Below are 20,411 nucleotides of genomic sequence, written 5' to 3' on the forward strand. Positions count from 1 at the left end.
CTTTTCACCATATATAATGTTCTTCTATATTAGTCAAGAGATAATAAATTCGTTCTTAAAAATGTTATTACAAATTTTCCTTATTTTATGATTATGACGTAGCCCACGTGAGAATTCCCGAGCCAAATTTGTGCTCTTTTGGTAGTCTTTGGCAAATATTTTTTATTTCATTGGAAAATGAAAGGATGAGATCATAAATATGTTTTGGGCACATGTCATAAAAATGGAGGATATAACATTACTCTTAGCCATCATATTATCCACAACCAATATTTTAAGGACGCCAAATGACGTGTAGCTTAGTTGGTAACTTGCAGGGTGCATTTTTGCCACGAATAGTGGAAGGGCTGGGTTTCGAGCTTGGACTCCCCCATAGACACAAAAGTTGAGGGACTAAGTTATGCACTTATGCTTCTCACATTATTAATAGACAGCCATATCTAGACAAATTTAAGATGCTCATCATCAACCTTTTTGCCACATATACTATAAGGGTATATAGCACCGAAGAAATATATTTAGTTTTTTCTTTATACACAATATCATACAATCGTCAAAATAGGGGGGAAAAAAGAGTTTAAGAAACAACAGTGATAAAACCTCCAGCATATTTGGTGGTTACAAGCAAGTAACATACAATTTACATGATTTGGCGTGTAGACCACCCATCATATTGGATTTCGACATGGATATCTTACCACATTCGTCATAGTGGTTGTAGAATGTGATGTGAAGTGGTGATAATATGTTTTAATCTCCTTAAATGCTACTGTTAACTTATTTGATGTATGTATTATCTTTTTAATAATAATAAAAACATGTGGGAATTAAATATATGTATTGTGTTTTTATTTACAAGTTAGAACTAAAAAGGAAAACTAGGTCTCAATGTGATTTCAATTTTCAATATGATCATTCAAGTAAAAAATATGGTTCAATATGTCATAGTAGCCACTGGCTAACTTAAGGTATAAACAGCATTCTCCGTGAAAAAAATTGTAATAAAAACATCCTCGCGTAATTTTTAAATTGTAGGTATTAGTAGTTTTAAATTTTAGAAACAAAATGTGTTAATATCATCTGTATATACATCTAGCGATAAGTAATGGATTCGGGATACCAAAAGGGATTGCACAAGACTGGTAGTGTACGATGTACGAGTATAAAACACAAGCATGTTTTAACTTGAAATACAAAACATTAAATTTCATTTCATGTTCACAAAATCAAAAAACCAAAATTAATAATAATAATAATAATTTTGGGTCACTGTACTTGACAGATTGACTAGAACCAAACACTAATTTATGATAAATCTTGTACTAAATCTCTAAAAGCTTAACCCCCAAAAGTCAGTTGAGAAACAGATAGATCAAGAGCAACCAAGGATGGCCTGTATTGGTTCGATTAGAATCTACTCGGGTTCAATAGTGTCCGTCTGGATCAGAGTTTCAATTAACAGATTGTATATTTCTTAAACGTTGTAGATATCCAATACAACTGTAAAACAATAACCAATTTTACAATTTATAGACATAATTTTTAAGAGACATGAATACCCCAATAGGAGGTTTTCATATTGCATAACTTGTAGAGAAGCTCAAGAACTGGCATCATTATTTACATAAAACATATTTCTCTGATGTTTGTTCATCTAATAACAAAGAAAAAGAGGCAGTAAGATCTATACATTCAATAGGACTTACACCTTCTAATGCCTCGTAGATGCTTTACATTCTGTAAATTCAACTTTTGATGCCTCGAGAAGAGGGTGTACGCTCTATTGTACAAAAATGTAGAAGTTAATAAATGTTGTCCTGTGGGTGGTGCTTGTTTAATTCAAGAAATGTCGACAATTGGGAGCTCTACATAAGCAAGGAACTTTAAGTTCATCCTGTTCATCTTGGTCAAATTTGTAGTCATACCTGTCACACAAAAAAAACATAATTAAGGGATTAATGCACCACTTGACCGAGTCTGTGATCTGATCACATAATGCTCAAGGTTCTCTAAATTATTAATTAGTCTATACATTTGTTTTCTCCATTTGACCCTTTTTTGCCAGATAATCAGATATGGTATGACAAATAAACACTTGAGCAAAGTGAGATGCTGTGAGATTGAGAAAGACATACGTCAATTCATCGCCCGCTGCTACATCGGTTTTGGCTATTAGAACTATCCGACTCTCATCTGCACCCATACTCAATATCCTAGCGTAGCAGTTCGGCATGCACTGCAAATCAAATTGACCATTTTTCATGTTATCAAGTAATATAAGAACAATTAACCACAACAAAATGCATCAAAATTACACAACTTAAACGATAGTTGTTAATAACAATAAATAAAAATTTTACTTCTAACATATTGATGCTTAAAATTCTTTTTTTTGTATAGCACCTCATATACTGACGCAAATACTTTTGGTTCATGCACCTTAAAATTAACTTCTAAATCACCCGTTGTACATTCCACCTTAATTAGTATAATAAATTAAATAATCATCAACGTAAACTTGTTAGAGAGACTTCATTTTTGTAGGACATGTAAGCAAAAAGTGGTCAGATACAATGCCAAAAAATTGGTTTATGTTAACAAGTTTTAAACGTTGCAAATGTTATATGGTTATCATGTGTTCGGATATATATATATATATATGAGTAGACTTGGTACTTAAAATAGAAACCATACCGAATGATTGATCAATCGCGCTATATTCCCTTTATTTGTGGCATCAATTACAACGTCATCACTGATCTTAAAGAGCTGCATAAAATCTTAGTTCAGTCACAACAATACAAAAAAAAAAAAGAAAAACTCTTGGCCGTGAAATTTCATGCTTAAAATAGAGCATCAATAGTTATACAAATGTTTCTTTCTATATTACACGTCACCTTACCAATAACAGGTAAATATAGCTACTGGCAATAAGAAAGATGAGAAGAGGAAAAACTGAACTCACATAACAATCCTTGCCTTCGGATTGATAGCGCAACTCCCTCATATCGGCAACACTGCCCCTCACCTGCTCACCGTGATATTCAAGGACCTGCAGACACATTTAGAAACAAATGTTACAAGAATATATAAATAGGCATTTTTTCCCTGGTTGAATTAGACTACCTCCCTACCTAGAATTTTACCATTACAAGCAGATATGGGAATTTATAAAGGATTACTACAATCCCTCCATAACATGAGAAGTGCGAACTATAAAATTTTTTGGCGTCAGTCAAATGACCAAACTATCATCCATTTTGTGTAAAATTGATAATATGATAATTGGGAATTATATAATCAGAAACTTCAAATTGGAAAATTAGTCAATATTATAGGACATCAAAAAAAGATATAAGTTACAACTTTGATATCCAGACCGTTTTCATATTTGTGTCAATAAGAACACCAAAACAATATTGTGAACTTATCTTTAATATAATTTTAGTTTCAAACTGTTAACAATGCCTAATTAGATGAGCCAAATGGAAAATAATATTAACATTCTTTCTTCTTTCAGAAGTAATTTTCAAGAGTAGTGAAAAATCAATGCAGGTACCATTTCTCCTTCTTGAATCTTTCGTCGTGCAAAGAGACCCCATCCATGTATTGCGGATTTTCCAAAGCAGACACGATGTTTTTCTGTCCTCTAGATTATAACAGATCTGTCAAAACACCATATAAGCCTAAATGGTATATTGGCCAATGGAAGATATACCTGTAAAGCATCAAGTCTTTCCTTGAATGTAGAGAAACTATTCAAATCTTGAACTTCCTGCAGATAAAAAACAAGCTAAAATGACTTGCTGTCTTGTCACACAGGTATACAATGAATTGACTTTTGAAACAATGGTACCGGCCACTTAATTTGTAAATAGCATTGATCCCGTGAAAAGAACACTACTTGTATAAAGTGTACATGTCTGCCACACATTTCAAAAATCACTATTTTGCCTCGGTAATGAACTAAAGAGCGATCTTAGAGGGTTACAAGTTCACAATAATTAATGTATTACACAACGTGGCTCTTCATTCCACCTTTCAAAATTACTGGTGATATATAAGGAAGAGTCAATTACCTTGTGTGAGTTTAAACTATCTATTGCATCAATGGAATGCTGGATTGGCCTCATTAACCGATGAAATATACCCTCCTTTGCACCATTCTGAAACGAAACAATAGCTAATAAGTGAGCACCAGATTATTCCATTAAAAATAATATAATGAAACGACATGATTGGGATGAACAACCTTGGTACTTGATTTTTTGTAAATGCGACACCTGGCAGCAGAGAGTGGTTCAGGCTCATCATTATCTGCCATTGATGGATCAGAGAGTTCCAATTTGGTAGACAATGAAAGTCTTGAACTCCTAAAACTCTGTTTTTGATTCTGCTTTTCAAGAAAACTTTTTGCACAAAAGACCTCGGAAGACGTCCTGATGACAATGCCAGTATCTGCTGGGGTTCTGCATCAAAACCAAGAGAATGGCGGACATGTGATCTTAGCAATAAATGATTGATCGTTTAAAGAGATTTGAAATGTGTTGCACATTTTTTTCAATGATCCCCAGAATTACTATTTGTGCTATAACGATGAAAAGCCATAAAAATGACTCGAGTCATAGCACTACCTGTGAACGGCACAGTATGGAGTCCATCTAATGTTATATACCCCATCCTTCTCTGATGAATGCAACTGCATAATTGTTGGAAGTAAGGCAAAATAACTGAGGCTTTACTTTCTAAGCTCATAGTGGCATATCATACTAGCTCAAGTTAGGCACATAAAAATATCTATAAAGCTAGTATTAGGTATATCATCAAATACATATGCAAAGTTAGAAAACCTACCTCCACACAGTACCCGGCCCTTGAAGCACACATTGCATGAAAGTAAGTGGTGCACTTGCAACACTGAATGCAAGAACCGTGAACCTGCTTGCAGATGACGCATGTCTGCAAATTAACAACAATAAAAAAGGAACATTTAGACAATAATGTTACATTGAACTATGCATCGTCTTTACATTTACACTGATTGTATTCCTACCTTCTCAAAAGAATCAGGTGGAATCCTAAAAATTCCAGTTGCAGGCTCCATTTTTTCATCACTTAAGAAAGAAACTTCGGGCCGGAACCATGCACAGATAACATGAACCCACAAATTTTCGATATCAGTTGGCTTCAAAGCACCGCCTGTTGTTAATACAATGAAAAAAATCATAAACAACATTTGTATATGATGATTGTCATAATAATCTCATAAAACCAAGGCAGCATAATGAGTAATCAAGCATTGCAATGAGTCAGCACAAGCTAGGTTTGAAGTGTGCCATTTTGTACAAGGCGGGGTGTGTATTCTTAAACTTTACAAACAATTGTACATAACTGATGATTAATTATTGTTATAGGAAATAAAAACATAAACATCATGAACTTTTAACCCATATCAAATTTAGCACAACCCAGAAGGCTATTTCAAAAGTAAATGTGACTGAATGCAAAGTAAATGACATGCCTTTAATAGGGCAGAGGCAACACTCTCTTTTAACCTCTGGCGTTTCACATGCTCTACAAACCCATGATGTAAAATCATGGATATCTCTCGCGCCATAACATTCTTGATGAACAGCTATTTGACATCTGTTCCAGAAAGAAAACAATAAGCTCTGAGTGCCATAAGTTTTTTTTTACAGAATAGCCTCTTTACCCTCGGGTAGAGGTATGACTATCTACGTATCGTTGTCGTTATAGAAAATAGGTTTAAATTATTTAGCATATTTATGTCTGGTTTTAAAAAGCATACAATCTTAATTATTAGGAAGACCTGTTGCAGATAATAATTGCATTAACGTCGTAATCCTCATCCCATCTACATATAGCACATCGTTCTGTTGTCCACTTTGCATAAACGGGCTCATACTTCTCTGCAGATTTTGAAGAGTTGATAGCTACTTTAATAATTGATGCTCAGCTTCCAAACAAACAATGGTATGCAACTAAAGGAATATAACAAGCTAAATATAAAACATAAATATAATTACCTTGAAGAAATGAGTACAACTGTTTTTCATCGAAAGGTAAAGCAGAGGCAACCATATCATTAGTAACATTATGCCCAGAAAGCTGCAATGGGTTAAAAGTTAATAGATATATAAATGGTATCTGTAATAGGTAATATGCAGTAAGAATGCAACGTTTCACAATTATTTCAAATGCAATATCTTTCGAAGAGCACACAGTTGGTGTCACAAACTAGTAAAGAGTCAAATGGTTTCTAAGCATTCTAGATGAGACAGTGGAACAAACCGTTTTCTCCAGTGTTACCATAGAACCCTTGACTTTGATGCTAGTCTTCCAGTTATTTGCGTTGGAGCCAGTATGGCGTTCCCAATCACTGGGGGGTAGTTTTCTTGATCCACATGAACCACACTTACATTCGACTCTGAAAAAATACGAGAAAAATATATTTATAAGATTATCTTAGAATACAGATAACATGTAATGAGAACCAAACATATTGGAATAACTTAGAAATATAGGTCCGCTCAGAAACAAGTTGATCAAGTTAAGCCTTACAGATTAAATTTTGGATAATATATCCCTTCCATGCCAGTACAAATGACACTTATTTTGTCAGGCAATATACTCCAATTGATATTCTCAGTAAATCTGTTGAAGATATACAATATCATCAAATATATAACAACCAGAAAAACAGATACATTCATGAAAAATATTGATACCTGAGGTCTGATTCCAAATTATCTACAACTAGTTGCTCAACCGTTACTTCTCCTCTGCATTCTGGGCAGTAATAGTCCATCTCCTCCAGATCCTTCAGGTGATAAATCGTGTAAGATAAAGATCCAGAACTAAGTGTTATTTAAAACTATATACCTTAAAAATTTTGCTGGAAATATTGGCACATTCTGCATGTACCCAAACGTTACAGCCATCACACAATATCTAGATAAACAAGATAACCAAACAAGTAGTTAGAAGCTATCAAACATAGACTACAATGGAGATCATCTAAATGATGCAATAGAATCTCACCCAATCTCCGCCGTCAGAATGATGCCAGATTTTCTTGCAAATGCCACAATATTGTTTTGATTTTCGTAACTGTGTAGTAAAAAAGTTTGTAACTAAACGGGCATAGAAAGGAGACAGGTGTAGAAACAATGAGGCGTGCCAAATAATGGTATAAACCTTTAAACAATGTTCGCACAAAGCCTCCTGTTGATAGGTTATTCCATAGACTTTCTTCAGTGCTTTAGAGCGAAATAACAAACCACAGCCACCACAAGGTTGTTTTTCCTTCTTAATATAGCCACTCTGCAAGTCATGTATATACGTCAACTCAAGATGTCCTTCTATAGATCATAACTGAACTGACAAGTGACCGTTATTAATATTAACATGGTAATAAAAAGGTAAACATCCAAAAATCACAGGAAAGAATTGAGTGGTTTTAGTCTAAGTAATGACCTACATCCACATTGGCACAAGTCTCACAGATTTTGTGTATGCATATGCAGAGGACTGACCGGAATTTCAACATGGGTAGAACCCAACTTATAATTCTCCTTTTAGGGACACAATTCCTCAACACCCACCCATGGCCTCCAAGTTCAACAAACAAAGCTTTTGCATGAACATCACTACTTAACAAAGACACAATCTAGAAACAAAAAACAAAAAAAATAAACTTCCCAAATTCTCCTAGGGATCTACTAAGTAAAAAGAAGTTTCCTTAGCAAAACAATAAAAAAATTTAATAATAACAAGCTGATAAGGGAACCACCATACAAAGTAATGGGTAAAACTAACATGCACCAAACAGATGCTAATCACCATTCTTGAAAGCAAGGATTGCTCACATATGCTCATAGTGGACATTAACATAGGTCTATTCAGACAACAATACATCAAAAATACTTCAAGCTGAAGTGATACATTAAATACTTTTACCCGAGAGTGAGCACATGAGTAATTTAGGCTTGAGAAAAAGTTAACTATCAAAAAGTTCTTATATAAAATACAGGGCTACATGAACGCCAAAAATATTTCACCTTACTTCTGACATTTAGATGTATGAAAAATTATTAAGAAAATTTGTCTACAACTACTTACCTGCTTGCGGTGATAAGACTCTGGATGCAGCTCCGAAACAATAGCCACCGGGACCTCAAAAAGATCGGGTTCGGTAGAACATTCTTCCTTGAGAAAAAGATGACTCAGTATACATATCAGGCTCAATAAAGAACTTAGAATATAAAAACACAGACGTATATATATACCAATATAATTTCACTTTCTTTCTAGGTATCTAGCTAATCTAGGCATTACACATTTACATTTTCACACAAGCATATAACTCACCAAAACTCTGGTTCAACAATTAAAGAAGATAGGTCTGCAACAGATTACCTGCTTATAGTTGTAATAAGAGTTGTAAGACACGTAATGCTGATCCGAAACAAAAGTCACAGGGACCTCAAAAAAATCAGTTGTGGTAGGATATTCTTCCTTGTCCACATAGCTTGAATTCAAATAGCTATTTTCATAAGCCTCTTCTATTGCCGCACGAAAATCATCAGGCTTGCAGCCATATAACTGAGTCTGTCCCTGAAAACTAAACCAAAAAATTTAAGTTCATCATATAATCTGTCTCCTTTAACACATTAGCTCATATACACAATTTTACATTTATATAAGCATTAAAGTACAAACCTTTCCATACACTCCAAAAACGGAAATATCATTCCATCCTTCACCCATGCATAATCCTAACATCAAAACATTCTAAATCACCATTTCACGTATAAACAATAACTAAGTTCTCATAAACAAATATATAAAAAGGTAGGGAACAAAAAAGGACTACCCTTTGGCCTTTCTTCGAATACCCATAAAACATAACACAAACAGTACCAGGAACACAAGCATTCAATACAGCTTTAGGAGCTTCATGAATCGGATCAATGACAATAGCGGGCCAAGCGGGATACCTATTCGAGCATTTGGCCCAAACAATATCACCAGCAAGAAAATCTTGAAGGCCATTAGCCCCTTTCAAATCCTTCTTACATCTATCCACGTTATCACTACTCAACAACTTGGGTTTCTTTGATACCGATTCCCTATCGATATACCGATTACTCCAATGCCAAGAATTATCACCATTATTATTAGTACTAAAATCTAAAAACTGAGTATTATTGTTATCATAAATAATAGTATTGGTATAGTAAGAACCAGGTAAACAATCTGCATCTGAATAACTATAGTAAAATTCTTCACTTTCAGCTGCTGCTTCTTCTTTCAATTCGCAACGTTTGATATTCGGCATTTTGGATCTCACAGTCTGTTTTATCATATTTTGTTGTTTAATTACAACAACGGATGTTCATCAAAAACCCTAATTTCATGCCCCGATATTAATCCCCAATAGGTACAAAATTAATCGAATTTGGGATTTAGATTCTCTATTTGACAACAAAACCCTAACTGATGAAAATGGAGAGGGTGATTTTTCAATTAAGCGGATTGAAAATGTTCGGATAAATTAGGGATTGAATTGCGAAATCAAGAAATTGCTTGAAGTGAGATTAACGATAGAAATGGAGCTCGTATTGTGTGTGTGTGGGTGGGTGGGTGGGTGTGTGTAAACGGAGGGACAGAGCGAGAAATGAAGATTGAAAATGGTGGCAGTTTGGATGAAAATCAAAACGTTCAGACGCAAATACCAAAATATACTACTGTAATGGTAAAAGACTACTATATGTACTTTTTCCCATTTTCATATTTCTATTTTTGTTGCGAAGCTATAAAAAAGAAACAATAAAGAATAAAGAAAGACAAGAGAAGTAGAGATAATGAATAAAGCCATAATTAACATCACTAATACATATGTTTATATAGATACAAAGGAAGAGTCTTCTCCAATAAATAAATCTCTAAATACAATACAAATATTTAGTTACCATATATGGACATTCATCTAATATTTATTCATAATACTCCCCCTTGGATGTCCATCGACTAAAAACATTATGCCTCGTTAAAACCTTACTAGATAAAACCCAATGGGACAAAATTCTAGTGAAGCGAAAAAAGTACATAATTCTTTTGATACGCTTGGGGATGTTGCCTCGTTAAAAACCTTGACAGGAAAACCCAGTGGGACAAAGCCTTGCTCAAGGAAAAAAGAGTGCAACGCGTATCTTCTCCCCCTCATGATCACATCGCTTAAAAATTCTCATTATTACCAAATGTTTTCAATGCTTGACATATGAAGTATCTTAACAATATAAATTTAATTGCTTCTCGTACAAATGAAATCCTCAAATATTAGACTCTTCACATATATTCACATACCATGTTTGAGGATTAGTAATACATCATGCATCTTATTTAAGTACATCCTCGTACTTCATGAGTTACACATTGCAAATAAACTCAATGTAAATGATGTATAATCCATGTTTGAACTGCGAGAATAATTAGTGTTTCAATACCAATAATGTGATCATTATCTAAAAAGTCATAAAAGGGGCATTTTAAGCATCAAGTGACCTCATAATAATCAGCGTCATTTATTATTAATATCAAATATATTTATTATCTTTCTCTCTTATTTGTCATGATGTACATTGATTCATTCTTAAGATATTAAATTCTTAAATCAAACCTTATCTTTCATCTCCCATTCATTAATTCAATCACCCTTGAACACTCTCTCAGAGTTTCATTGATATTCAAATCATAAAAAATGCATGAAATTTATATCATAACCAAATCCAGATTTCTTTATAAAGTTCAACCATAGTAATTTCAACGACAAACAATATTCTCGAGAATTTCCACACGTGTTTCAATCATTTTTAATCACGGGACATGCTTCATGCATTTTAAATTTCTCATGGAATCTCAATTTCAAATGAGCTCTATTTTTATATACTAGGCGCGAATCAATACTTTCCCATTTTGCCAGACTTTTATTTAGCTGCTTCCACCAAATTCTTCAATCTCAAGTGCTTGGACTTCAGTCTCAAACTAATAGCGTTTTTTCATCTTTGGCCAATTTTCCATATCATATCAATTTGTGCATGCATGCTTTCAAGATCCTCACAATTTTCATACTCTTAGCGCTATCATATTCAATCAATCTCGACGTCGTTTTTTATTTTCGATTCCATATAAGTCTCTAGACATGTCACAACTCATTGAGATCTCATTATTTCTAGGTACCCGGGGTTCTCAAAAACCTTCATGTCTAGTTTTTCATCATCAATCTCTTTTGGGGTCTTTCTACCTCGACTTTGACCATATTAATTTTATGCTCCTTTTAATTCGAGGATTTAATTTTGGAATCGACTTTTCTATCGCTCATTATCAATCGGAGCATAAGCAGCTTTTTTTGGTCAATTATCATTGCTGGCAATTACTAAATATTCTGAATGAGTTATCCCACAAACTTTAAGATTATATTCATTGGTGTGAAGATCTTTGATAATTCATTCTTATTTCTTTACCTGCTTTTCACTTTCCCTAATGTTGGGAACATCTCCCCCTAATGTTAGAAAAACTAAATCATGTCAATGAAAAACTTAAGCCATAAACAAATATCTCAACGATGGATTTATTGAATACGTACACCTCTTTCATGTTTCAACTCATACCCAAAACAGCCATACTAATGTCTAGTTAAATCAGACCGTTTCGAACTGAATCAAAGCATGAGGCTAGACATTTCCAAGGCACGTCTATTTTCCCAACATTATTTCCAACATTCATTAAAGTCTCATCTTTGTGCGTTGTGGTGGAGCAACTTAATCATATATTGCACATTCAAAACTTTTATGAGACATGTGGTTTCTGACCATAAACCAATTTCAATGGGGAGGAACACTATTGACATGATGCGAGTTCATATTATTGCATGTTACATAACATGGCCCCATATCATATTCATTTTGCTCTAAATAATCATTATCAATTTAATCATCATTGCCAATACAATATGGAACATGCTCTCAATCTTACAAGATGAGCAATTAATTACGCAAACATCATGTTGCGACTTTGATGACTCATTTAGACGATGCATCGATTTTAAAACACTAAATGGTCAATATGGACAATGTATAGGCCTACTTACATCTCCTTTGCATATGTTCCAACAATTCAAAAAGATACAATCCTTATCGTACTTGGCATATACTTTCTTATAGAGCAATAAAGTACAATCCAAATAATCAATCGAAGAACCTTGTTGTTCTTTTACATATTTTGCATCATCATTGACCCGGAATGGTCCAACCGGTCATGCCAATTAATCAACTAATCAATGTCTATAAACTTTCATTTAAACTCACATTTACTTTAATACAAGTCACATGTATTATCAAATCTCAAAACATTTTTGTCCAAACGAGTCACTATAAAACATCTCCGCAATATCTCAACGAAATACATATAACTCATCTTACATATATTTCATTGATAAATTAATCATATCAACATCTTGCCATGATACATATAAATCATACACTAGCAAATATCTTTAAGGAGCAATATAATAGGCTAACCTTTACATTCATTGATCAAAGTTCAGTATCGTTGCATGCGACCGAATACGTATATCCCAAATCTTATATATCGATCATTATTTAAATTAATTTTGTAGATTGCATGTACTTGTAGTCTGCCTAACTTTTGACAAACGAAAAATAGACAGCAAGATCATCTCAAATATTCGAAACATATATTTTAAAACCAATATAATGGTAGAAGAAAAATATATTATATGCATATGTTTAGACATGTAATAAACAACCACAATTACATGAATTTACTACTTATAACTTTGACAAGTGGATCTCACTTTCATCCATTAGTTTACCATATATTATGTGTAATATTCTTTTGCAAAACACCATGTTTTACTCTTATCATTATCATGATCAAATAAAGTAAAACTCATTATCAACTTAACTCATAAAACTGGCATGTTAACTACATAAGCAATGAGAATCTAAAACTATTAGTTTATATTGTCATTTACTCTACACATCCCACCCAAGGAGTTTAAAATTATAAGACATAAGTACAGAACTACTTGTTAACAAGTTAATGTTTAAAAGCAACAGTAAATTTAACATGCCGTAAAGTTTAAAAAAAAATCATACAATCATATAACAGGTGTATGATATAACTCACGCAATTAATATGATGCTTTATTTATTACTTAAGCACAAGCATACAAGAGATTCTCTGTAGTATCATAACTTAGTATGATTCAAAAATTTCAATACTAAGAATACAGAGATATGTATTGTGTAAACCCAACACGATGCTTTATATAATAATCAAACAAAATTAAGCATATTCGACAAAATCGGCGCAACTAAATATAGGTTTTAATACTGCATGCTTTATATAAATATGAACCATAAATTTCAATATAAAACTAACATAATATTCGCATATTAAGCTTTGAATCTATATGATATAAACTAAAGTAAATTCTTTTATTTATTATTTTTTTTCTTTATCAGATGGCCACATATATAAGATAAGCATAGAAAATTGCCACATATATTTGCATGCAAACTACAAATAATATATCATTAGTTCGATTAAATTGTAGTATGTAGGATAGTGTAGCTGATAAAGATTTAAGGTCAAAAATTGTACCTCAATTTTGGAAGGTAATACAATATTCGTTTGCCTTATCCCTCGAAGCCGTCGATAAATCCGTACAAACCAAAAAAATTGTATTACTCACATACCTTTTGAACTACCTCGATTCAGAGATCTCCCTTGTCTCCATGATATCTATACCCAGATTTAATATATAAAACTATTTCTTTAATTATAAATCTCACTCAAGTTATCAAATCGATAACCACCTTCGTAATTTATAAAATTGAAACCAATAGTTAAAAAAAATAAAAACAATAACTGATCTATCTTCATAAATCTTAAATCTTCAAATAAAAAAAATATGTATGATCAAGTTTAAATATTACTAATACATGATGCCTCATCAATTAGATAACATACTTGTTTTCAGAGATTTATAGCATGAAACATAACAGAAAAAAATTTTGGTCTTGTCTTTGCATACTCCAATCGTGGGTAATGATATAAAAAGAAAATCACAAAGATTTAAAAACACTTAAGTAAATAACCAGTCACCGATCGAATGAATAGTTCTTAAAAAATATTGTCGGCAAGAAAAATATTTTAGGGTTAGAGACTCGTGCTGATAACATGTTGTGAAACTATAAAAAAGAAACAATAAAGAAGACAAGAGAAGTAGAAACAATGGAGAAATCTATAATTAACATCACCAATACATATGTTTATATAGATACAAAGGAAGAGTCTTCTCCAATAAACAAATCTCTAAATACAATACAAATATCTAGTTACCATATATGGACATCCATCTAATATTTATTCATAATAATTTTGAATTTTTGCATGATAATTATATTTCTAACACCATTTAATTTAATGGTTTTTTTTATTATTTTTTTTAACAGCGATTTAGTAGTTAGTAATTAGCAGTTAGCATTCGAGACACCACAGTGACATCCAATTGGGCTAACATCCCTCACGCAAATGCGCTCACGCCTTTGAAAAATTTTTACTAGCAATTATCCGATTAGAATATGAGGAGGAATTAAAAACATATAAATTTATCTTTATATAATATGTAAAACCAGTTGACCTTTATTTGAAGAAAATTTAATTCACAAAATTTATTATTTCATAAATGATAAACTTAAGTTAAATCCATAGTTACTGAAAAAACGTTTTAAAGTTATACTAAATCTCAAAAATCAAAATTAATTCATCATAGGTATGATTATTGTAAAGTTCAAGTAACTAAAAAAAATAAGAAATGAATCTCTCAATAACTATAAAAGAGTCACTTAAAATTATTTTATAAAAAAGTCACAAATCATTATATGAAAAATCACTTTTAATTATAATTTTTAGATGGTTTTGATGACCTCAACTTCCTTTTTTATAAATTCTTACTAAATTTCTTTAGTTAAATATAATAGCACTCCGTTTGATTTAATTATTTTCAAAAGATTTACTTCAGTCTACTTCTTAATTATTTTACTTTTTTAAAAACGACTACATCATCCTATTTTACTATCATAATAATAACCTCTATGAAGACACATTTTTGAATTTATTTGACATGCATCAATAAAATATTTCATATTGACATCGTAATAAAGTATCTTTTACAACAAGATCATTTTATTGGTCTGGTACTTTTAGAATAATAATTAAATCATCTAAAATTATATTTAGAATTATTATATATTTAATGAATTTCTTTTTATGAACTTTAAACAACTAAATGAATTGTATTAACATTCACATATGCATAAATGTCACGGGACTTCAAAATAGAAATACAACGATATAAACAAATAATATATAAGTACATGAATAAAAATAGATATTATAAAAAAATGCACTATAATCATTCAGTTTAAGCCTTTAAAATATAATAAAGGGTACCCAAATAAAATGATGGAGATGATGGTGGTGGTATAGTTATTAATGTAATAATAATTTATGTAAAAGAGGGTATTGTAGTTAATTTAAAAGTTAAAAAATGTATGTTATAAGTTATTTCATTAAGAGCATTGAATATTACTTAATTGGGTGTATGAAATAGTTGTTTGTCTAGGAGTGTGTTAAACTTTTATGGTACTTGTCTTTGAAAAGGAGAGATAGTTTGCTTAAAAAAAATATATAAATATGAGTAAAATATAAACTTACTACTAAGTATTACCAATACAAACATGAAATTGTTTTTAGACAGAAAAAAACAAAATAAAAAAAACATTATATCCATCTAAAGAAAAGTGTGAGATTTATATTTTAGATTGTTCTAGATAATATTCACTTTTGAGAATAAAATTTTAAAATGTCAATATTTTTTTTATTCTTATTTTTAACCATAATGTCCTTAATACTTCGTACACAGTTACATTTTAAAACCATTTACTAAAAAATAATGATAAAAATGTAGTAAAAAAAAGTAAAGGTGGTGTTATCAAATACCTAAATTGAATGAAATACCCGTCACATCTTAATTTTTAGATGTTTGTTATATAATGAATAAATAATTGGTCATTCATAATTTTAATGAATTAAAATATTAATTTGTGAGAAAGATTTCACACAATGGTAGGTAACACTGTAACAACCGCCTTAGAAATAATTTAAATAAATCCATGATATGTTCTAGTTTCGAATATGTGCTCACATGAAGGTCTATTCAATCTTAAATCTTGAATTATAAGACGAGTCTATGGTCTATTGTGATAAGAATATTAGGTTTCCAGACGTAAGCGATTGTATTCAAGAAATTCTAGTCCGAAAATGTTTCATTTAGACTCTACATTTATTAGAATCATTAATTAAGGGAAAACTATAAAAGGGTTAGAAAACCCCATTTTTCCACTTCTTCACCATTTTCTCCCCATCTCACCTCTCTCTCTCTCTAAAAACACACACATACATTCACCATCTTCACCCACAAAAATTCATCATTTGATTTTGAGTTGTTAAACCAAGATTTCTTGCATTTTTAGCTTCCTTGTGATAATCAAAACATATTTCTAGCATCGATTTTCAGGTAACCACAACAAATTTCAAGATTTTCATCAAAATAAAAGTTTACTTTTCAAGTGTATGTTCTTGATGATTTGGTCCATTTTTGGTGTAAAAATCGTGTTTAAAGTTAGTGGGGTTTGTGTCTAAAAGTGGTTAGTAACCTTTTCGTGATCAAATTTGGGTCGTAAACATGTCTTAATCTTCAAAACCCTCGTTTTTGTTTGAACAGTCCCAAATTCGTCCTAAAAACACTTAAAACGAATTTAGTATCCTAGAAACGAATTTAAGTCTTCCAAAACGAAGTTAAGCTTCAAAACGAACTTAGCAAACGAACTTAAGCTCCAAACAAACTTAAGTCCTCAAACGAATTTAAGGTCTATCTTCGTTCAGATACACCTTACGAATTTAAGGTCTATCTTCGTTCAGATACACCTTACGAATTTAAGGTCTATCTTCGTTCAGATACACCTTACGAATTTAAGGTCTATCTTCGTTCAGATACACCTTACGAATTTAAGGTCTATCTTCGTTCAGATACACCTTACGAATTTAAAGTCTATCTTCGTTCAGATACACCTTACGAATTTAAGGTCTATCTTCGTTCAGATACACCTTACGAATTTAAAGTCTATCTTCGTTCAGATACACCTTACGAATTTAAAGTCTATTTTCGTTAGTTGTAGAAATCAGATTTTATACTTAGTTGTAATCCAAGTCTATCATGTACAAGGAAACCCTAATTAAGGTATAATCAAGACATATTCGATCTTGTTTATCAAAGTGCGAGTTCAAAGACGTTCATTACGAGTCTAGTGTATGAAAAACACTGTTGAGTCAAACGTTTAAAGATCTTTAGTGAACCAAATCATCAGTACATCAAGGACACTTAGTGAATAAATAATCACGAGAACTAATACATGTATCCATCTATGCTCAATGGTTTGTGATTAGGTTGACATCAAGACATACTTGGATTCGAGTAGATATATTTTACTATATCTGTGCTTATACTCTGTGCTCGCAGAACTACGTTGTAGCAGATCACTGTGAGTCTTCGTAGCCCCTTTTTCTTTACTTATTTCGGGGTGAAAGGAATACTACTCATGCTTTTATACATGCCGTAACTACTTTTACTACTCTTCGGCTATTTGACTACTTGATACTACTAGCCGGTCCTATTGAGGATTGTGTGCGCTCTATTGATACTATTAGCCGGTCCTATTGAGGATTGTGTGTGCTCTATTGATACTACTAGCCGGTCCTATTGAGGATTGTGTGTGCTCTATTGATACTATTGGCCGGTCCTATTGAGGATTGTGTGTGCTCTATTGGTACTATTAGCCGGTCCTATCGAGGATTGTGAGTGCTCGCTTACTTATGTGCAAGTTGGTCACTAGCCACTACATACTACTTTACACTTGAGATCCATTGACGACATAAAATGCTTTTATACTACTTGTTTATACCCAAACCTACGAACTCACCAACCTTTGTGTTGACTCTTTTAAGTATTCCTTTCAGGTAATCAGGCTAATCGTGGCTATGAGTGGTAGCATGGGACTATTAGCAGACTTCAGGATTTAGGGTTGGAGTTTGCATGCTTGTACTTTGTGGTTGGTGGCAATATGCCCAATCGTATCCCCTGCGTGGGACTTTTCGTACTTGATTTGATCATCTTTGTTGAACTTGTGTGTAATAACTACTACTATGCTTGTTTGGTTATGAAATTGACTATTTATGTTTATTCTAAGCACTCATTTAGTATTCCTATGTAACATCAATGTGCGCGTGTGCTTTATCTTACATCCCGAGTTTTCCGCCGCTGTCGGGGTGTTACAAACACCACCATTACTTCAAACATAAGGGTGGATTATTTAGGCAGTTTATAAACAATCAAGTTAACCAGTACAAAACATTTTCCAAAAAACAAATTTTATTGATATTTAATTTTATATCATTATTATATAACGATATAACAAACAATTCTTACAAAACCATATACAATTAAACCAAATTTATAATAATAATATCATAATTTTTTAGCTCACATTATCTATATTGTTTGATACAAAATATTTATTTTAAATATTATTGTATGTCTACATGTTTTATCTATAAATACTAATATTATAAAAATTTAATATATTTATCTCACGTATTATGCGGAAAAATAATCTAGTACACCAACAAAGTAAAGTTTTAAATCTATTAAGTTAAAGGTAACAACTTTAAATCATAAAATTAGTACTAGTATGTGTGCTAACGCATTTGACTTAGTATTATTTATAATTAATTTAATGAAATTAATTTTTAATAAATGTACATGACATAAAAGACGCTAAATACGATTAAAATAAAAACAAGTAAGCAAAAGTCTAAGATGTAATATAAATATCCTCACTTAATTTATATAAAATGTAAATAGTACTGGAAATTATTTTTTATAAGAGATTATGAATAATCATAAGTATAGATTATTTACCAATATGTGTAGGGAAAAGTGAATATAAGGTTGTCCGGCACCTAAGTTTAGGTGTGAAACCCTTCACATACAATTTTTTTTAATATTTCTTGATTAATGAATAAATGTTTGGGCTCCCATGAATTTTATGGATTAAAAAAAACAATATGTGAGTGTTCTACACCTAAGCTTAGGTACCTAACAGCCTTATATTCCCATCCCCGATATGTGTAAATTAAACATGCATATATCACTGTTAGTTACATTTAAGTATTTAACACTTGTCCTTGAGATTTAGCTCAGTGGTTGAAAGATCATCTCCTTATATGAGGTATTGTGTTCAAGTCTTGAGAATGACATATGAATTAAGTCCCTTTATTAGTTTGGGTATATCCAGGTTCAAGTATGAAAGGACATGATTTACCCCTATTAATCGTCGTGTCTTCGGGCGGATTAATAGAGAGTTTTTCCTCCCTCGTGTATTTGAAATAGACATTTCTACTTCGAGAGAACTATCTAGCGCGAACCCGGTTAAAACAAAGTATGCTAGACCTCTCGCTGTCGAATCGTGACACGAAGTTTCCAACGAAATTTAACTTTCAAAAAAAAGTTACATTTAACACTTACGATTTTTTTAAAAAAAAAAAAAAAGGAAAAGAAAAAAACACTCCATTTCAAGAAGAGAAAAAAAGAGGCGGGTTAACTTAACACGTGAAGTGTGAACTCATAAATTTAAACCTACAGAAAACCTGTCATATAATAGGCCCAAAACCTTGAAAAGGGGCCTCTTCATAACACAAAAGCCCAAAAAGAGAGATGACATCATGAATTCATGATAGTATGATACTGCCATCTTTTCTATTCTACAAAGAAATTTATAACAATGAATCGGATACAAGTGTATCACTAAATAATTATTACAGTTGAAACAATATATGATGTAGAATATAGAATAATTATTATTGTAATTTGTTGTAGACTTGTCCTGAATAATATTTTTTTTAAAAAAATTTATAATATTTGTCCGTATAATATTATGATCTTATTATGCAAGTAGTAATAGTAGTACATAATGCTAGGTTGGTTTGGACACCGAAGGTGTTTTAAGGCTATGAGATTGAATGGAGTTATGTTTTTAAGTAAGTTAAGTTGTTGATTGTAAGTATTTTTTTTTATTGCAGATTTTTGCGAGGATCAACACGGGAGTTGATGTAACGAGAGCATGATTCTGCATTTCTAGCTACTGCCCCTTAGTGCCAAATATATTTTTGCAGATTTTTCT

The 20,411-nt window shown here is 31.9% G+C and overlaps 1 protein-coding gene across 4 annotated transcripts; it reads right to left on the bottom strand.

Moving 5' to 3' along the window:
- Positions 1-1,539: 1,539 nt before the first annotated feature.
- Positions 1,540-9,744, bottom strand: LOC122592623 (histone-lysine N-methyltransferase ATX5). Of its 4 annotated transcripts, none has more exons than XM_043764903.1 (24): positions 8,897-9,732; positions 8,743-8,798; positions 8,440-8,644; positions 8,143-8,229; positions 7,219-7,344; positions 7,063-7,131; positions 6,904-6,972; positions 6,750-6,841; positions 6,583-6,675; positions 6,313-6,448; positions 6,048-6,129; positions 5,831-5,930; positions 5,522-5,646; positions 5,054-5,199; positions 4,855-4,959; positions 4,635-4,699; positions 4,253-4,469; positions 4,080-4,166; positions 3,719-3,775; positions 3,560-3,649; positions 2,966-3,052; positions 2,695-2,769; positions 2,136-2,236; positions 1,540-1,925 (listed from the first exon to the last, which is right to left on the bottom strand). In XM_043764903.1, exons 1-24 carry the CDS (start codon positions 9,386-9,388, stop codon positions 1,835-1,837), a joined length of 2,853 nt encoding a protein of 950 aa, XP_043620838.1. In that variant the 5' UTR covers positions 9,389-9,732; the 3' UTR covers positions 1,540-1,834. The 4 variants fall into 4 exon arrangements, 3 of the variants coding, with proteins under 3 accessions (XP_043620838.1, XP_043620840.1, XP_043620839.1); XM_043764905.1 differs by having other exon boundaries at positions 1,598-1,925; positions 8,440-8,637; positions 8,897-8,987; XR_006322741.1 differs by lacking the exon at positions 1,540-1,925 and having other exon boundaries at positions 2,154-2,236; positions 3,560-3,642; positions 8,897-9,744.
- Between the last annotated feature and the right edge of the window lie 10,667 nt (positions 9,745-20,411).

This window comes from Erigeron canadensis, chromosome 3 (genome assembly GCF_010389155.1).
Source record: "Erigeron canadensis isolate Cc75 chromosome 3, C_canadensis_v1, whole genome shotgun sequence".
Taxonomy (NCBI): domain Eukaryota; kingdom Viridiplantae; phylum Streptophyta; class Magnoliopsida; order Asterales; family Asteraceae; genus Erigeron; species Erigeron canadensis.